At 46.3% G+C, this 16,945-nt stretch overlaps 1 protein-coding gene across 1 annotated transcript in view; it reads left to right on the forward strand.

Moving 5' to 3' along the window:
- cnn3 (calponin 3) overlaps positions 1-16,109 on the forward strand; it is a 31,533-nt gene extending 15,424 nt beyond the window's left edge. Inside the window, exons 2-7 of the mRNA XM_022766767.1 lie at positions 12,386-12,507; positions 13,162-13,228; positions 13,317-13,454; positions 13,541-13,657; positions 14,884-15,030; positions 15,165-16,109. Of these exons, the coding sequence (XP_022622488.1) occupies positions 12,386-12,507; positions 13,162-13,228; positions 13,317-13,454; positions 13,541-13,657; positions 14,884-15,030; positions 15,165-15,506 (933 nt within the window). The 3' untranslated portion in view covers positions 15,507-16,109. The remainder of the gene's footprint in view (positions 1-12,385; positions 12,508-13,161; positions 13,229-13,316; positions 13,455-13,540; positions 13,658-14,883; positions 15,031-15,164) is intronic.
- Positions 16,110-16,945: the final 836 nt, after the last annotated feature.

The following is a 16,945-nucleotide window of genomic DNA, read 5'->3' on the forward strand; positions in this document are numbered from 1 at the left end:
TGTAACTCTGGCCTTTCCTAATAAGAACGCAACATGAGCCGTACCTTTGGAGTTCTGCAGCCTGATGTAAGTTACAGTGCCATAACCATCTTTACTGGCATCTGCAAAATGATGTAGTTGCCTGTGTATGGGTGCACCAAAGTCTTGCGGCTTTATGCATCTATCAACTCTGAACGATGCTAACAACTCCAGATCTGCCAACCATCTTTTCCACTGACTTTCGATATCTGGTGGCATGACATCGTCCCATCCACAGCTTCTCCTGCAGAGCTCTTGTTGCATGATTTTTGCAGACAAAGTGACTGGTGCCAACATACCTAAAGGGTCGTACACTGAGCTGGCTGTGGACAACATGCCACGTCTGGTTAGAGACTGCTGCTTCACTTCCAACTTGAACTTAAAGGAGTCTGACTCGACGCACCAAAGCAGACCTAAAGCTCTTTCCATAGGAAGATTGTCTCGATCCAGATTCAGCTCTTTCAGATCTTTAACCCGTTGCTCTTCTGCAACTGTCTGCAACACTGCCCGACTGTTGCTAATCCATTTCTCCAAATTGAAACCACCTCTTTTACAGAGAGCCGAGAGATCTTTTATGATCTGGATGGCCTCCTTTTCTGAGCCCAGGCTCATCAAACAATCATCCACATAAAAGTTTTGCTTGACAGCTTGAACAGTCTCAGCAGAAAAGTCAGACTTGTTGTCATCAGCAGTCCGCCTCAGCGCATAACTAGCGCAACTGGGTGATGAAACAGCTCCAAACAAATGCACCGTCATCCTGTAGTCCTGAAGCTCTCTGCTCATGTCCCCTTGTGGCCACCAGAGAAAGCGCAGAAAATCTCGATCCTGTTCTGCAACCTTCACCTGGTGAAACATAGCCTGTATGTCACCCATAACTGCTACAGGCTCCTGCCTGAATCGAGTGAGAACTCCAAGCAGTGAACTGGTAAGGTTGGGTCCTTGCAACAGTTCTCCATTTAATGATGCTCCTTTAAATGTGGCACCACAGTCAAATACCACTCGTAAGGAGCCTTTTCTGGGATGATAAACACTGTGGTGTGGTATGTACCAGATCTTTCCACTTTGCAAATGCTGCTGAGGAGCTTGCTCCGCATATCCTTTATCAATAACCCCGTTGAGAAAGCTTGAATATTCCTTGTGCAGTGTTGGGTTACTGACAAACCTTTTCCTCAATCCAAGTATCCTTTGTTTTGCCACTGCAAAGTTGTTTGGAAGAAGAACATCAGGTTTCTTAAGAGGCAGCTTCAGGGTGTACCTCTCATTCTGTAGCTCTGCAGAGGATTCCATGACTTCCAAAAACTTAAGGTCCTCTCGAGACATTTCTTTGTCCTCTGAGGTTTTTTCATTAAAGTCATGCATATACTGATTCTTCAGCATGATTTCCAAGTTAGACACTGAAATCCTGTTCACCACAACAGAGGAAAGCTCCATGTCAAGACTGCTGCCATTTCCACTTCCAGTTAAAGGGCCATTGATAACCCATCCCAAAACTGTTCTTATAGCGTATGGGCTATCTCCAAAACTGTTGACAATTTCCCATGGTTCCAATAACTTGGGAGCGTTGGTTCCTATCAACATGTCAACATTGGCGTTTATACTTGGAATATGGACTTTCGACAGATGAGGCCACCTTTTAACATCTGCGGCAGTAGCAATATTGTCTGCTGTGACTGGCATCTTCTTCTGTGTGAGGACTTCTGGAAGGAGATAAAAGTTGTTTTCCTCAAGACCAGACACCTCCAAACCCAATAAGGAGTGTGCAGGAACAACTTTTTCCTGTCCCATTGTTTTCAAAAGAAAATGGGTTCTTTTCCCTGTAATGTTCAACTTCTGCATAAGATCTTCTGAACAGAATGTAGCTGAACTTCCAGGGTCCAGAAACGCATAGGTCTGTATGACCTCACTTCCCTTGGTGGACTTAACCTTCACCGGCACAATAGAGAGAATGCAGCGATCCTTTCCGGCCCCTGTATGCCCACATGTCTGAGGGAGAGTTGATGGTTCTAACTCCACATCTGCCTTCTTGATATGGAGCACAGTGGGATGTTGTTGCTCACAAACTTCACAAATCATGCGCTTATTACAGGTCCGGCTAAAGTGTCCGGTGCATAAGCATCCAAAACAAATGCCTTTCTCCTTCAGAAAATTAATTTTGTCTCGGTGCTTCTTTCCTTTGAACTGTTGGCATTTTTCTAAAGGGTGAGCACGTGAACAGCAATGACAGTTTTGGCTTTCCTGTTTCTTGAAGTCATTTTGAGTAACCTTGTTTTCCACGGAGTACATGGGTGCTACTGTAGTGGCAAAACTGCTTCCTTTCGCTCCACTCCTTGACTGTAGCTTTAGCTTGTTGGTAGGATTTAAACCAACAGATTTTGGTGTTACGACTTCAAGATCTCCAAAGATGGGGTCAGAAAGAATCCTCACATGCTTTTCAAGAAATAAAACCACATCCAAAAAATGAGCTCTGTCACGGGAGGCTTCCATAATGTCATAGGCCTTAGTTCTCCATCTTACCCTGAGCTTGAATGGCAGTTTGGAAATGATCAGTCTCATATTAGTTGGCAAATCCAACTCGTACATGTAATGAAGTTCTTCCATAAGATTGCAACATCCACGCAGAAACAAAGCATAAGCTTGTAGAGCTTTGACATCCTCTGACTTGATTGTTGGCCAAGCCAGAACCTTTTCTGTATATGCAGCTGAAATCTTGTAATCATTTCCATAATGTTCCTTGAGAAGACCCTTTGCCACAATGTAGCCACGTTCAGGAGCCATGTGTTGACAGCTACGAACCAATTCCTTTGGCTGTCCCCTTGTGAATTGTTCCAGGTAATATAAGCAGTCAGCTCCACTAGCTTTGTCCTCCACTCCTTGTTCGAATGCTTTAATGAAAGCTTTATATTGAAGTGGATCTCCTTCAAATACAGGAATGTCTCGTGTTGGAAGAGACAATAAGCGCTGCTGGTGAACAAGAGTAGTTGTGATTTCATTTTGCTTGTGCATAATAGCAATAACATCTCCAGATGTAATTTCATCACCTCGTAGGTTTGCATGTTGCCTGTTTTCCAAAGCAGTTGTTGTACCAGCTTGCAAACCTTGTGATGTTTTTCCATGTTTTTCATCATATGCATCAGCATCTTGTTTTATTGCACTTGAATCATGTATTTGAGTTGGCTTTGGGTTAACGTCCATTGATGGCTGTTTGTGCTGTGGCAATGACCAATCCTTCTGCTGTGATTTGCTTGCAACGGGCTCATATTCCTTTACTGTGGGGTTAAGAGTGTTAGGTGGTTTCAGCTTCCTCTTTTCCCTTTCAAAATATGAGTTCATGCCATTTGAGGCACGAGAGGAACGTCCATCTGAAGCCTGCAAAACTGCTAGCTTAGCAGTAGATGCTGCTAACTCAGTTTCCAACTTGAGCTGTTCCTTTCTCCTCCTTATTTGTTGCTCCTGTTCCTCCAATGCATGTTGTTCCTTTAATGCTGCCATCCGAGCAACAAGTGCAGCTCTTTCTGCTGCTGCTTTAATTTGTGCAGAGGAAGTGGTACTTGATTTGTTACTGATGTAACTTTTGTTTGAATGTTTACCCACATTGGAAACACTATCATCAGGATTAATTTCATCACCACAATCACCATTTTCATGATTACCTTCATTTTCAGGCACACACTTTTCATTTTTCAAAACCCACTCTTGTGTATTGGCAATAAATTCATCATTGAACATCATTTTTGCTTTGAACCATGTTTCATGTCTTTCTTTTTCATCCTGGGGCAACAAACTCATTATTGAATCATGCACGCATTTTATATCATCACACAATTCAATGAAACCATCAAGAGCATTTTGTACCTCAGAACCGTTTCCATTTTGCATTAAACCTTGTATCGTTTTTCTTAAATTGCTAGCCTTATTTAGCTTAGATTTTCTACCATTTTGTAACCTGTCTAACCTGTCAGCAAGAGCTTTAGCAGTAAGTTTGACAACCCGCTTGCCTTGCGTTTCACATTCAGCAACAGTGTCCTGTTTGCCAACAGCTGGCGCGCTCACAGCTGATGTTATGTCCGTGTCCGCAACGCACTGCTCCATGTCCATTTTTATAGTCCGACGGTCAAACAATTGTTACAAAATTACCAACACAAAGTTTTGATCATCCCCTTCAGCAACCAATGCATTGGACTTACGCCTTATTTTTTGTGTGCACACAACTAAATGGCCATCTAAACTTGCGGTAGCGCTACCTTACCTCCGTCAGATGAAACAGCTGTTGTGTGTCTCCGGCGGCGGGAAACTCCGCGACGTTCGAACCGAATCCTCCAGTCAGCAGCCTGTTGAGATGAGATGTTCTCCGGTGTCCTGGTCAGCCGATGAGCAGATGGACCTCAGCAGATGAGAAGATGCACCGCATCTCCTCTCCGGCGTCCCAATCAGCTGATCAGCCGCAGCTGGCTGCGCGCTCCAATCACGCGATCCGTCTGCTCTCTCGCGTTGCCGCAAATCATGGCAAACTTCTTCTCGATTAACTAACAAAACGGACAGATTTTTGACTGAAAGTATAGTGGCCAAGCCCACGCTTTAGGCCACTGAGGTGCTCCACCACGGATTAGTTAATTGACGCACATTTTCACCTTCCGATTAAATGAAATATTGTCCATTCAGTACTTGCCGGTTGTAAATTGTCCATTTATTCCATGTAGTATTTCTTTTCCATTCAAGCATTAATAGTCCAACAACAGCTCACAAATTCACAACTCAACTGCAGCTCCTCTGCCTTGAGTTTCATGTCACCAGGTGAATACAGAGTAGGTTCGGTGAGTGTGTGTGTGTGTGAGTGCGGGTGTGGTCAAAAATCTGTTTCCCTTTCCGGGTGGCACCTGAACCTACACAGGTTAGTTCCTACTTATAGTAGATGTCTTAATTGGCTCCTACAGTGTAAATACTGTGATATCATCCTCAGGTGAAACTGGATCAGTAGATCACACACAGATACAGCAGACTGTCATTAATGGAGAACATCACTTCTTTTGCGTCCTCATTTAGACTGATGTTTCTATTAATGGAGGTTTGTAGTAACAAATAAACCCTTTGACCTTTTTAAAGGTGTGAGGATTTAGTTTGTTCACCACACAGCACTCACTCTTTATCCCTAACCTAATGTGTGTGTGTGTGTGTGTGTGTGTGTGTGTGTGTGTGTGTGTGTGTGTGTGTGTGTGTGTGTGTGTGAGTGTGAGAGAGCAGCTGCTGTATGAAGGAAACAGGCTGGTTGTTTGTGGGAGGTGAAGTCAAACAGATACAGAGGTGAAAACAGACCAATCATCTACGTCTAACTGTAGTTTGTTATTGTTGTTATTGTTGTTGTTGTTGTTTTCATGATTATCATCATCATGATTGTGGAGCAGAGTGTATCCTCTGGTTCCCAGTGAGATCAAACAACAGGATGTAGTTGTTGTTTGTCATCAGGTCTGTTCTTATATAAATTCCCTCTCCAGTGACAGGAGGAACGGTTGTCATGGTGACATGGGGTAGTTCCCAGCTGCCCTTTGATTCCTCAGTGTCAGTTTATATATATATTTCATCCAGCACTGACAGATATTTAACAGATCAGCAGTTTCCTGCCTACTCCTCATCTGACATCCTGTTCCTCAGGACGAGTCCTTCAGAATAAAAGCTGCTCTAGGACAAGAACATGAACATGTGAGACAACAGCTCCACAAACTTCACCGTCAACACCTCGCTTCCTCTGGTCCTCACAGACACTCAGAGGACACACCCACAGTCTGAAGTCCATCCAATGAGCTTCATCCGTTTATACTGAGATGGACAGTGTGTCCACTGTTAGCAACACATTAATCCCTGTGAGGTCACTGAACGCATCACAGCTCAGCTGACCGCAGAGGTGCACCATCAGGAGAGACAGACCAGGCAAATGTCTGGGGCCCTCAACAGGAGAAGTGGCCCCTGATGGCTCCTATAGGCCCCTGATGGCTCCTGGAAGCCCCTGATGGTCTCCTGGAGGCTCCTGATGGCTCCTGATGCTCCTATAGGCCCCTGATGGTCTCCTATAGGCCCCTGATGGCTCCTGATGCTCCTATAGGCCCCTGATGGTCTCCTATAGGCCCCTGATGGCTCCTGGAGGCCACTGATGGTCTCCTGGAGGCCCCTGATGCCTCCTGATGCTCCTGATGGCCCCTGATGGCTCCTGGGGGCCCCTGATGGCTCCTGATGCTTCTGATGCTTCTGATGCTCCTGATGCTCCTGATGGCTCCTGAAGGCCCCTGATGGCTCCTGATGCTCCTGAAGGCCCCTGATGGCTCCTGATGCTTCTGAAGGCCCCTGATGGCTTCTGATGCTCCAGATGCTCCTCAAGGCACCTGATTGCTTCTGATGCTCCTACTGGCTCCTGAAGGCTCCTGATGGCTCCTGATGCTTCTGAAGGCTCCTGAAGTTTCCTGAAGGCCCCTGATGGCTCCTGATGCTTCTGAAGGCTCCTGAAGGCCCCTGATGGCTCCTGATGCTCCTGATGGCTCCTGAAGGCCCCTCTTATTGACACATTTTGCACTGACAACTCTAAACTGCCTTAAACCTCCATAAATACTCGACACAGTTCACTGCTCCACCCCCTGAGGAGACTGATTGCCTGTGAGACATTCAGGGGACACCTGGAAATTGTAGTATCTACGCATGCTTGCATGTGAGATGTCCAGGGGACATCTGTAAATTGTAGCTTGTTAACAAACCAAACAGTCAGTTGTAGTGAGTAAATGAACAATTGCCATCTCTTGTCGTCATAGCGCTGACAGCTGCTATGAAACACATGCCTGCAGTTCATCTGGTGCTAAATTAGTTAGCCACAAAGCTAGCTGATGTGATTTCTTACCAGTGGCAGACAGTTACTGAGTTACTAACACATCATTATTTTCATTCTGTCTGGATGATGTATCAGTACAGTTACAGTCAGTGGATTAGGTCCAGCTGTAAATCTCTTCTTCTATCCTGAAAGGTTGGTTGTTGTCGTTGTTCCTCTCCACAGTGTGTGTGTGTTGAGTGGTTATAGATTAATGAAGCCTGTCTGTTTGCTCACCTTGGTTCAGTGTGTGTGTGACACGAGCCAATCAGCTTCACTCAACTCCTCTGAAATGACCCCTGACTGAAACTACCCCTGACAGAATCTACCCCTGACTGAAACTACCCCTGACAGAATCAACCCCTGACAGAATCTACCCCTGACTGAAACTACCCCTGACAGAATCAACCCCTGACAGAATCTACCCCTGACTGAAACTACCCCTGACAGAATCAACCCCTGACAGAATCTACCCCTGACTGAAACTACCCCTGACTGAAACTACCCCTGGTTGTTCACTGTGCTGGGCAGTAGCACTAACTCCACTAACCTATTTTCCAAATGTGTGCAGTTTTGTACTGTCATCAGGAAATGCCTCTGGGTACAGAGATGAAGTGGGGGGGTGGGGTTGGGGGGGTTGTCTGGTTTCCAATGGTAACCTTCCAGATTTCCCTCCGAGCTCAGTTTAATGGCTCCATCAAGAGAAGTAGATCCTGTTTCAGTGGCTCAGTTCTTGGCAGAGCTGCTGCAAAGGAGAGAAAAATGTCTTCCCTCTAATCATCCAGGCTCTGTGAGCTCACACACACACACACACACACACACACACACACACACACACACACACACACACACACACACACACACACACACACTAAAAGCTTTAACCCTGATACTGTGACCTAAGGAGATGTAACCTTTAACTCTGTCCTTCCACTGAGTCAGTCTGGAATAAAACATCCTCTTTAACAGGGGGGTGTGAGGAGGAGGGGGGGGGGGTCATGGAGGAGGTAGTTAGTAGTTATTTACAGTTTAGTTTGACATGGGTTAGTTAGTTAGTTATGGATTAGTTAGTTATAATTTAGTTAGTCATTGTTTAGTTTAGTTATAGTTTAGTTAGTTATAGTTAAGTTAGATATGGGTTAGTTAGTTATAGTTTAGGGTTAGGGTTAGTTAGATATAGTTTAGTTGATTAGAGCTGAGTCAGTAAATCAGATGATCAATCACCAAAATAAAAAAAGATAATTAATGAATCGAGTCATTTTTCAAGTAAAAATACCAAATGAAACTAAATGTGTTTGGCTTTTGGACATTTTATCACAGTCTAAGTGATTAACTGAGAAAGTAATCACAACACTAATAATAAATTAAATAATTGTTGTTTGTAGAGCTAGTTTTGATCCAACAGGTGTAAACCACAGTAAAAGTGTGATCTGGTAAAATGCACCAGTGCAGAGCAATGTTCTTTCTCCATGTGAAATACACTGACATGTTTTTATATTCATCCTAAACCTCATCATGTGTTCACTTCAGGAACCCTGAGATCTGTCAGTGCTGCTTGTTTCTGTTGGAAAGGACTTTCTATTCTCTCTGTTACCACAAACACTTTGGATTTTATAGTTTCATACGTGGGCTGCCCCCACAATGTGTGTGTGCGTGTGTGTGTGTGTATGTGTGTGTGTGTGCTCTGACACATGTTGTTTGAAGATGTTCAGTCTGTTAGAGTCACCAGTTTAGCTGCATGGACAGACTGTGGTGCAGTGATCTGCTATTGTCATGGTAACAAATCCAGGTCCAGGTGCTGGTCCAGCAGCTGGTTTACACATCTGATGCTAGTGTTAGCGTCACTGTCACACTAATACGTTCTAATAACAAAGACTTACTAACAACCAGGGGAGGAATTTCACAGCCGCCGCCATGACCCCCTCCCCCTGGTCACGATGCCCAGAGAGAAATTGTACGCCCCTCTACTCCTGTAACAATGTTCTGTCTCTAACTTACAGCAGATCTCACTCAGAGATCAGGGTTTTTCCTGCATAGAAAATCGGGAGGTGGCCGCCTCCGGACAAAATTCAAGCAGACCTACTTATTTTCTCGGTACTCGGTGGATTTGACATTTGTAACTGCAATTGCAGCTGTACACTACTACAGCAATGTAGTTAGGTCTCAGGTCTCTGATCTAGTCTCTGGTCTAGTCTCTGGTCTGGTCTCAGGTCTTTGGTCTGGTCTCAGGTCTCTGGTCTGGTCTCTGGTCTCTGGTCAGGTTTCTGGTCTCAGGTCTCTGGTCTCTGGTCTCAGGTTTCAGGTCTCAGGTCTCTGGTCTGGTCTCTGGTCTCTGGTCTCAGGTGTCTGGTCTCAAGTGTCTGGTCTTTGGTCTCAGGTCTCTGGTCTGGTTTCTGGTCTCTGGTCTCAGGTGTTTTGTCTCAGGTCTGGTCTCTGGTCTCTGGTCTCTAGTCTCTGGTCTAGTCTCTGGTCTGGTCTCAGGTCTTTGGTCTGGTCTCAGGTCTCTGGTCTGGTTTCTGGTCTCTGGTCTCAGGTGTTTTGTCTCAGGTCTGGTCTCTGGTCTCTGGTCTCTAGTCTCTGGTCTAGTCTCTGGTCTGGTCTCAGGTCTTTGGTCTGGTCTCAGGTCTCTGGTCTGGTTTCTGGTCTCTGGTCTCAGGTGTTTTGTCTCAGGTCTGGTCTCTGGTCTCTGGTCTCTAGTCTCTGGTCTAGTCTCTGGTCTGGTCTCAGGTCTTTGGTCTGGTCTCAGGTCTCTGGTCTGGTTTCTGGTCTCTGGTCTCAGGTCTCTGGTCTCAGGTGTCTGGTCTCAAGTGTCTGGTCTTTGGTCTCAGGTCTCTGGTCTGGTTTCAGGTCTCTGGTCTCTGGTCTCTGGTCTGGTCTCTGGTCTGGTCTCTGGTCTGGTCTCTGGTTTCTGGTTTCTGGGCTCTGGTCTCAGGTCTAGTCTCTGGTCTGGTCTCTGGTCTCTGCTCTCAGGTCTGGTCTCTGGTCTCAGGTCTCTGGTCTGGTTTCTGGTCTCTGGTCTCTGGTCTCAGGTGTCTGGCCTCTGGTCTCTGGTCTCTGGTCTAGTCTCTGGTCTGGTCTCTGGTTTTTGGTCTCTGGTTTTTGGTCTCTGGTCTCAGGTCTCTGGTCTCTGGTCTCAGGTGTCTGGTCTCAGGTTTCAGGTGTCTGGTCTAGTCTCTGGTGTCTGATCTGGTCTCAGGTGTCTGGTCTCTGGTCTCTGGTCTGGTTTCAGGTCTCTGGTCTCTCGTCTCTGGTCTCTGGTCTGGTCTCTGGTCTCAAGTGTCTGGTCTCAGGTCTCTGGTATATTCTCTGGTCTCTGGTCTCTGTTCTGGTCTCAGGTGTCTGGTTTCTGGTCTCTGGTCTCAGGTGTCTGGTCTCAGGTGTCTGGTCTCAGGTGTCTGGTCTCTGGTCTTTGGTCTCAGGTGTCTGGTCTGGTTTCAGGTCTCTGGTCTCTGGTCTCTGGTCTGGTCTCAGGTCTCAGGTCTCTGGTCTTTGGTCTCAGGTCTCTGGTCTGGTTTCAGGTCTCTGGTCTCTGGTCTGGTCTCTGGTCTCTGGTCTGGTCTCTGGTTTCTGGTCTCTGGTCTCAGGCCTAGTCTCTGGTCTGGTCTCTGGTTTCTGGTCTCTGGTCTCAGGTGCCTGGTCTCAGCTGTCTGTTATAGTCTCTGGTCTCTGGTCTCTGATCTGGTCTCAGGTCTCAGGTCTCTGGTCTCAGGTGTCTGGTCTCAGGTGTCTGGTCTCTGGTCTTTGGTCTCAGGTCTCTGGTCTGGTTTCAGGTCTCTTGTCTTTGGTCTTTGGTCTCAGGTCTCTTGTCTCAGGTCTCAGGTCTCGGGTCTCTGGTCTCTGGTCTGGTCTCTGGTTTCTGGTGTGTGGTCTCAGGTCTCTGGTATAGTCTCTGGTCTCTGATCTCTGATCGGGTCTCAGGTGTCTGGTTTCTGGTCTCTGGTCTCAGGTCTCTGGTCTCTAATCTCTGATCTGGTCTCTGGTCTCAGGTGTCTGGTATAGTCTCTGGTCTCTGGTCTCTGATCTGGTCTCAGGTGTCTGGTTTCTGGTCTCTGGTCTCTGGTCTCATGGGTCTAGTCTCAGGTCTCTTGTCTCAGGTCGCAGGTCTCTGGTCTTTGGTCTCAGGTGTCTGGCCTCAGGTCTCTGGTCTCTGGTCTCTGGTCTTTGGTCTCAGGTCTCTGGTCTCTGGTCTGGTTTCAGGTCTCTGGTCTCTGGTCTGGTCTCTGGTCTCTGATCTCTGATCTAGTCTCAGGTGTCTGGTCTCAGGTCTCTGGTATAGTCTCTGGTCTCTGATCGGGTCTCAGGTGTCTGCTTTCTGGTCTCTGGTCTCAGCTCTCAGGTCTCTGGTTTCTGGTCTCAGGTGTCTGGTTTCTCGTCTCTGGTCTCAGGTCTCTGGTTTCTGGTCTCAGGTGTCTGGTCTCAGGTGTCTGGTCTCTTGTCTCAGGTCGCAGGTCTCTGGTCTCTGGTCTTTGGTCTCAGGTGTCTGGTCTCTGGTCTTTGGTTTCAGGTGTCTGGTCTCAGGTCTCTGGTCTGGTCTCTGGTCTAGTCTCTGGTCTCTGGTTTCTGGTCTCTGGTTTCTGGTCTCTGATCTGGTCTCAGGTGTCTGGTTTCTGGTCTCTGGTCTAGTCTCTGGTCTCTGGTTTCTAGTCTCTGATCTGGTCTTAGGTGTCTGGTTTCTGGTCTCTGGTCTGGTCTCAGGTGTCTGGTCTCTGGTCTGGTCTCTGGTCTCTGGTCTCTGGTCTGGTCTCAGGTGTCTGGTCTCAGGTCTCTGGTCTCTGGTCTAGTCTCTGGTTTCTGGTCTCTGGTCTCTGGTCTTGTCTCTAGTCTGGTTTCTGGATTCTGGTCTCTGGTCTCAGGTGTCTGGTCTCAGGTCTCTGGTCTCTGGTCTAGGCTCTGGTTTCTGGTCTCTGGTCTCTGGTCTTGTCTCTCGTCTGGTTTCTGGATTCTGGTCTCTGGTCTCAGGTGTCTGGTCTCAGGTCTCTGGTCTCTGGTCTAGGCTCTGGTTTCTGGTCTCTGGTCTCTGGTCTTGTCTCTCGTCTGGTTTCTGGATTCTGGTCTCTGGTCTCAGGTGTCTGGTCTCAGGTCTCTTGTCTCAGGTCTCTTGTCTCAGGTCTCTGGTCTCTGGACTCTGGTCTCTGGTCTAGTCTCTGGTCTCTGGTCTCTGGTTTCTGTTCTCTGGTTTCTGGTCTCTGGTCTGGTCTCAGGTGTCTGGTCTCAGGTGTCTGGTCTCGGTCTCTGGTCTCTGGTCTCTGGTCTCTGGTTTCTGGTCTCTGGTCTTGTCTCTAGTCTGGTTTCTGGATTCTGGTCTCTGGTCTCTGGTCTCTGATCTGGTCTCAGGTCTCTGGTCTAGTCTCTGGTTCCGTCCCTCTGGCCATCATCAGTTAATTAGATCAGTTGAGTATCAACTGAAAGTGAACTGGAGCAGTCTTGATGGATCAGCTGATTTCCTGATGAGAAAAGTAACAGCTGCACAGCTTGTACTGATCACTTATTATTGATATTTAATGATGATGCCATATGTGTCAGATTGCGCAGAAGTACGACCCTCAAAAGGAGGAGGAGCTTCGCTTCTGGATCGAGGAGGTCACAGGGATGTCGATAGGAGAGAACTTCCAGAAAGGTCTGAAGGACGGAGTCATCCTCTGCGAGTAAGTGTGTGTGTCTGTCTGTGTGTCTGTCTCTGTGTGTGTGTGTCTGTGTGTGTGTCTGTCTCTGTGTGTGTCTGTCTCTGTGTGTGTGTGTCTCAGTCTGTTTGTGTGTGTGTCTGTCTCAGTGTGTGTCTCAGTCTGTATCTCAGTCTGTGTCTCAGTCTGTGTGTGTCTGAGTGTGTGTGTCAGTCTGTGTGTGTGTGACTGTCTCTGTGTTTGTGTGTCTGTGTGTGTGTGTATGGGTGTGTGTCTCAGTCTGTGTGTGTGGCTCTGTCTCTGTGTTTGTGTGTCTGTGTTTGTGTGTATGAGTGTGTGTCTCAGTCTGTGTGTGTGTGTCTGTCTCAGTTTGTGTGTATGAGCGTGTGTCTTAGTCTGTGTGTGTCTGTCTGTGTGTGTCTCAGTCTTGGTGTGTGTCTCTCTCTCTGTGTGTCTGTCTCAGTCTGAGTGTGTGTGCGTGTATGAGTGTATCTCTCAGTGTGTGTGTGTGTGTGTGTGTGTGTGTGCCTGTCTGTGTGTCTCAGTCTGTGTGTGTGTTTCAGTCTGTGTGTGTGTCTCAGTCTGTGTGTGTGTCTCTCTCTGTGTGTCTGTCTCAGTCTGTGTGTGTTTGTGTCTCTGTGTGTGTGTCTCTAACCCTGGTTGTGTCCCTCTTCTCAGACTGATCAATAAGCTTCAGCCTGGTTCAGTGAAGAAAATCAACCTGTCACAGTTGAACTGGCACAAGGTAAGACATCACCTGTCACTAGAGGTCAGAGGTCAGAGGTCAGACCCTGATGAACTGGACCTGACTCCCCCCCTTTGTGTCTCTGCAGTTAGAAAACCTGGGGAACTTTATCAAAGCGATCCTAACCTATGGCCTGAAGCCCAACGACATCTTCGAGGCCAACGACCTGTTTGAGAACGGGAACGTGACCCAGGTCCAGACCACGCTGCTTGCTCTGGCCAGCATGGTAAGTGAACGCAGCACAGAGGGTCCAAACTTGCTTAAGGTCAGACTCAGACCCCCTGCTGACATGAACTATGTGGTCTCTGTCAGGCCAAGACCAAAGGGATGGACACCAAGATTGACATCGGGGTGAAGTACGCAGACAAACAGGCGCGACACTTCGACGACGAGAAGATCAAGGCTGGGCAGTGTGTCATTGGACTGCAGGTAACCAAGACCTGGTCCTGCAAGACCTGGTCCTGCAGATAACTAAGACCTGGTCCTGCAAGACCTGGTCCTGCAGATAACCAAGACCTGGTCCTGCAAGACCTGGTCCTGCAGATAACTAAGACCTGGTCCCGCAAAACCTGGTCCTGCAGGTAACCAAGACCTGGTTGGTCAGGTATTTTCCTCAGAGAGTTTATTTCTCCTGCAGTGAAACACTCATGGGACTCTCCATCACAGGCTAGGCTAAGCTAGGCTAATACTTAGCTCTGTGAAGCAGGACCCAGTCTTTTCAGTGACAGAATCAGGTTTAGAGTCCAGCACAAACAGTTCCAGGTGTATAACAGTGCAGCTGTAAAGGCTAGTATACTAGACCAATCAGTGATGAGCACTGTTCCTGAACTCTCAGAGGGTGGACTAAAGTTACTGTGGTGGAAACACCTGAAACTAGAATGTCAGCCGTTTTATTTTAAAGAAGTTGTGTTGGCTCTGATGACAGTCCTATCATTGTCATATTGTTGTCCTGTCATTGTCCTGTCATTGTCCTATTGTTGTCCTATCATTGTCCTATTGTTGTCCTATTGTTGTCCTGTCATTGTCCTATTGTTGTCCTGTCGTTGTCCTATTGTTGTCCTATCGTTGTCCTATTGTTGTCCTATCATTGTCCTGTAATTGTCTTATTGTTGTCCTATTGTTGTCCTGTCGTTGTCCTATTGTTGTCCTGTAATTGTCCTGTCATTGTCCTATTGTTGTCCTATCATTGTCCTATCATTGTTCTGTCATTGTCCTATTGTTGTCCTGTAATTGTCCTGTCATTGTCCTATTGTTGTCCTGTAATTGTTCTGTCATTGTCCTATTGTTGTCCTATCGTTGTCCTATTATTGTCCTCTCACTGTCCTATTATTGTCCTGTCATTGTCCTGTCATTGTCCTATCATTGTCCTATTGTTGGTCTATCATTGTCCTATTGTTGTCTTGTCATTGTCCTATCATTCTCCTGTCATTGTCCTATTGTTGTCCTGTCATTGTCCTATTGTTGTCCTATCATTGTCTTGTTGTTGTCCTATTGTTGTCCTATCGTTGTCCTATTGTTTTCCTTTCATTGTCCTATTGTTGTCCTGTCATTTTCCTATTGTTGTCCTATCATTGTCCTATCGTTGTCCTATCATTGTCTTGTTGTTGTCCTATCATTGTCCTATCGTTGTCCTGTCTTTGTCCCTGTGTCCTCAGATGGGGACCAACAAGTGTGCGAGTCAGGCTGGGATGACAGCATATGGAACCAGGAGACATCTGTATGATCCAAAGACCCAGACGGACAAACCGTACGACCAGACCACCATCAGCTTGCAGATGGGAACCAACAAAGGAGCCACTCAGGTCAGACCCTGATCCATGTGAATGATGTTATGAACCATGTACAAGAATTAGTCCAATCAGATCAGCTCATCCAGAACCAGCTGAGCATCTGTTGTAAACTCTGCTGGTCTTGGTCTGGTCCTGGTCTCCTGCAGGCTGGCATGTCAGCTCCTGGTACCCGCAGAGACATCTTTGACCAGAAGGTGGCGCTGCAGCCGCTGGACAACTCCACCATCTCCCTGCAGATGGGCACCAATAAGGTGGCGTCCCAGAGGGGCATGAGCGTGTACGGTCTGGGCCGACAGGTGTACGACCCCAAGTACTGCGCCCCCCCGACGGAGCCGGTCATCCACACCAACGGCAGCCAGGGCACTGGCACCAACGGGTCCGAGATCAGCGACAGTGACTATCAGGCCGAGTTACAGGAGGACGAGTACCATGGCGGTTACCATGACAACTACAGCTCCCACTACACCGAGCAGGGCATTGACTATTAGCGGCGAGGTCCGCCTCCAGAGAAGTATTAACGTGTATTCTACACAACAGAGCAAGTCTTTTGCTTCCCTCACTAGTCTTTACTCTCCTGAAGCATAAATAAAGCGTCTCCTTCTTTGACCCAAGCGGCGGCGGGTGGGAGGAGTTACAGTAGTGTAGTTCTTGCAGCTGTCTCACTGATGGAGCACTGACGTAGTGATTACTGTGTTCAGGTGAAGCTGCTGCCTTCCTCTGTTTTTATTCATGGACTGAGACGTCACTGATCATGTGATCATGTGTCGTCCTCATCAGTAGGCTGCCCCCGCCCGCCCCTTTGTTCTGTCTGTATTCACATACCAGCCACTGACTCCTCATGTTTTTACCACATTTACTCTGTAGAGTTTATAATGATGAATCCTGAAGCTCCGTCTGTCCCCCTCCACCTGTCATCACATGACCTGTCCCCCTCCACCTGTCATCACATGACCTGTCCCCCTTCACCTGTCATCACGTGACCTGTCTTCATATCATTCCCAAACTGTATTTATTGGGATGACTCTTGTTACAAACTGTTATATGGTTCATAAAGAAAATGGTATGTTATAAATAAAACATTAAATCCTTCAGTTCTGGCTGAAAACTGTTGTTCCAAATGTTTCAGACTCAGTCAGAGGAGGTGCTGCCTTCACTGTCTCCACAGTGTTAACATATGAGGAGGTGCTGCCTTCATTGTCTCCACAGTGTTAACATATGACAACATCACACTGACAACATGGAGGGAGAGACTGAGGAGGAAACATCCCTCTGGTTAATAAGCAGCAACACTCATGCTGATATCTCTAGATCATATGTATCTGACTCAATTCAGACAAGGTGGAATGTAAATATAAATATAAATATACATGTAGATATAAATGTAAATATAGATATAAATATAAATGTAGATATAAATATAGATATAGATATGAATATAAATTTAGATATAAATATAGATATAAATATAAATATAATATAGATATTCATATCATGGCTGACTCAGTTTTAAAGGGTAGTTTTGTTTATCATGATTAAGACCTAAGAGTCAAACCAATAATGAATACATCCTGCTAACAAACATTGGCTGTCTAAAATTTCATGTCTTATTCCATTATTCCATATATAAAAATATTTATAGATAAATGTGTATATACTCATATTAATAGATAAGGGCACATTATTAAGTCCATAAAAATCTAATGTTTCAGCAGCCACATGAAACAGACACTAATGGATAGAAACATAATAAAAGAGCTGATTTAAAGAAAAACACAAATAGAAAATAATAGTAATAAAAAATTAAATAATTAAAAAATAAAAATAATAATAATAATAAGACCGAATAGCCATAATCTTTACAGTGGTTCTGCTCAGTAACACACTGTGTTCGTCGTGCAGGTTGAGGAGATACTGTATATTAGAGCCC

The sequence above is a fragment of the Seriola dumerili genome, unplaced genomic scaffold (assembly GCF_002260705.1).
Source record: "Seriola dumerili isolate Sdu_G_001 unplaced genomic scaffold, Sdu_1.0 BDQW01001040.1, whole genome shotgun sequence".
NCBI classification, from domain to species: domain Eukaryota; kingdom Metazoa; phylum Chordata; class Actinopteri; order Carangiformes; family Carangidae; genus Seriola; species Seriola dumerili.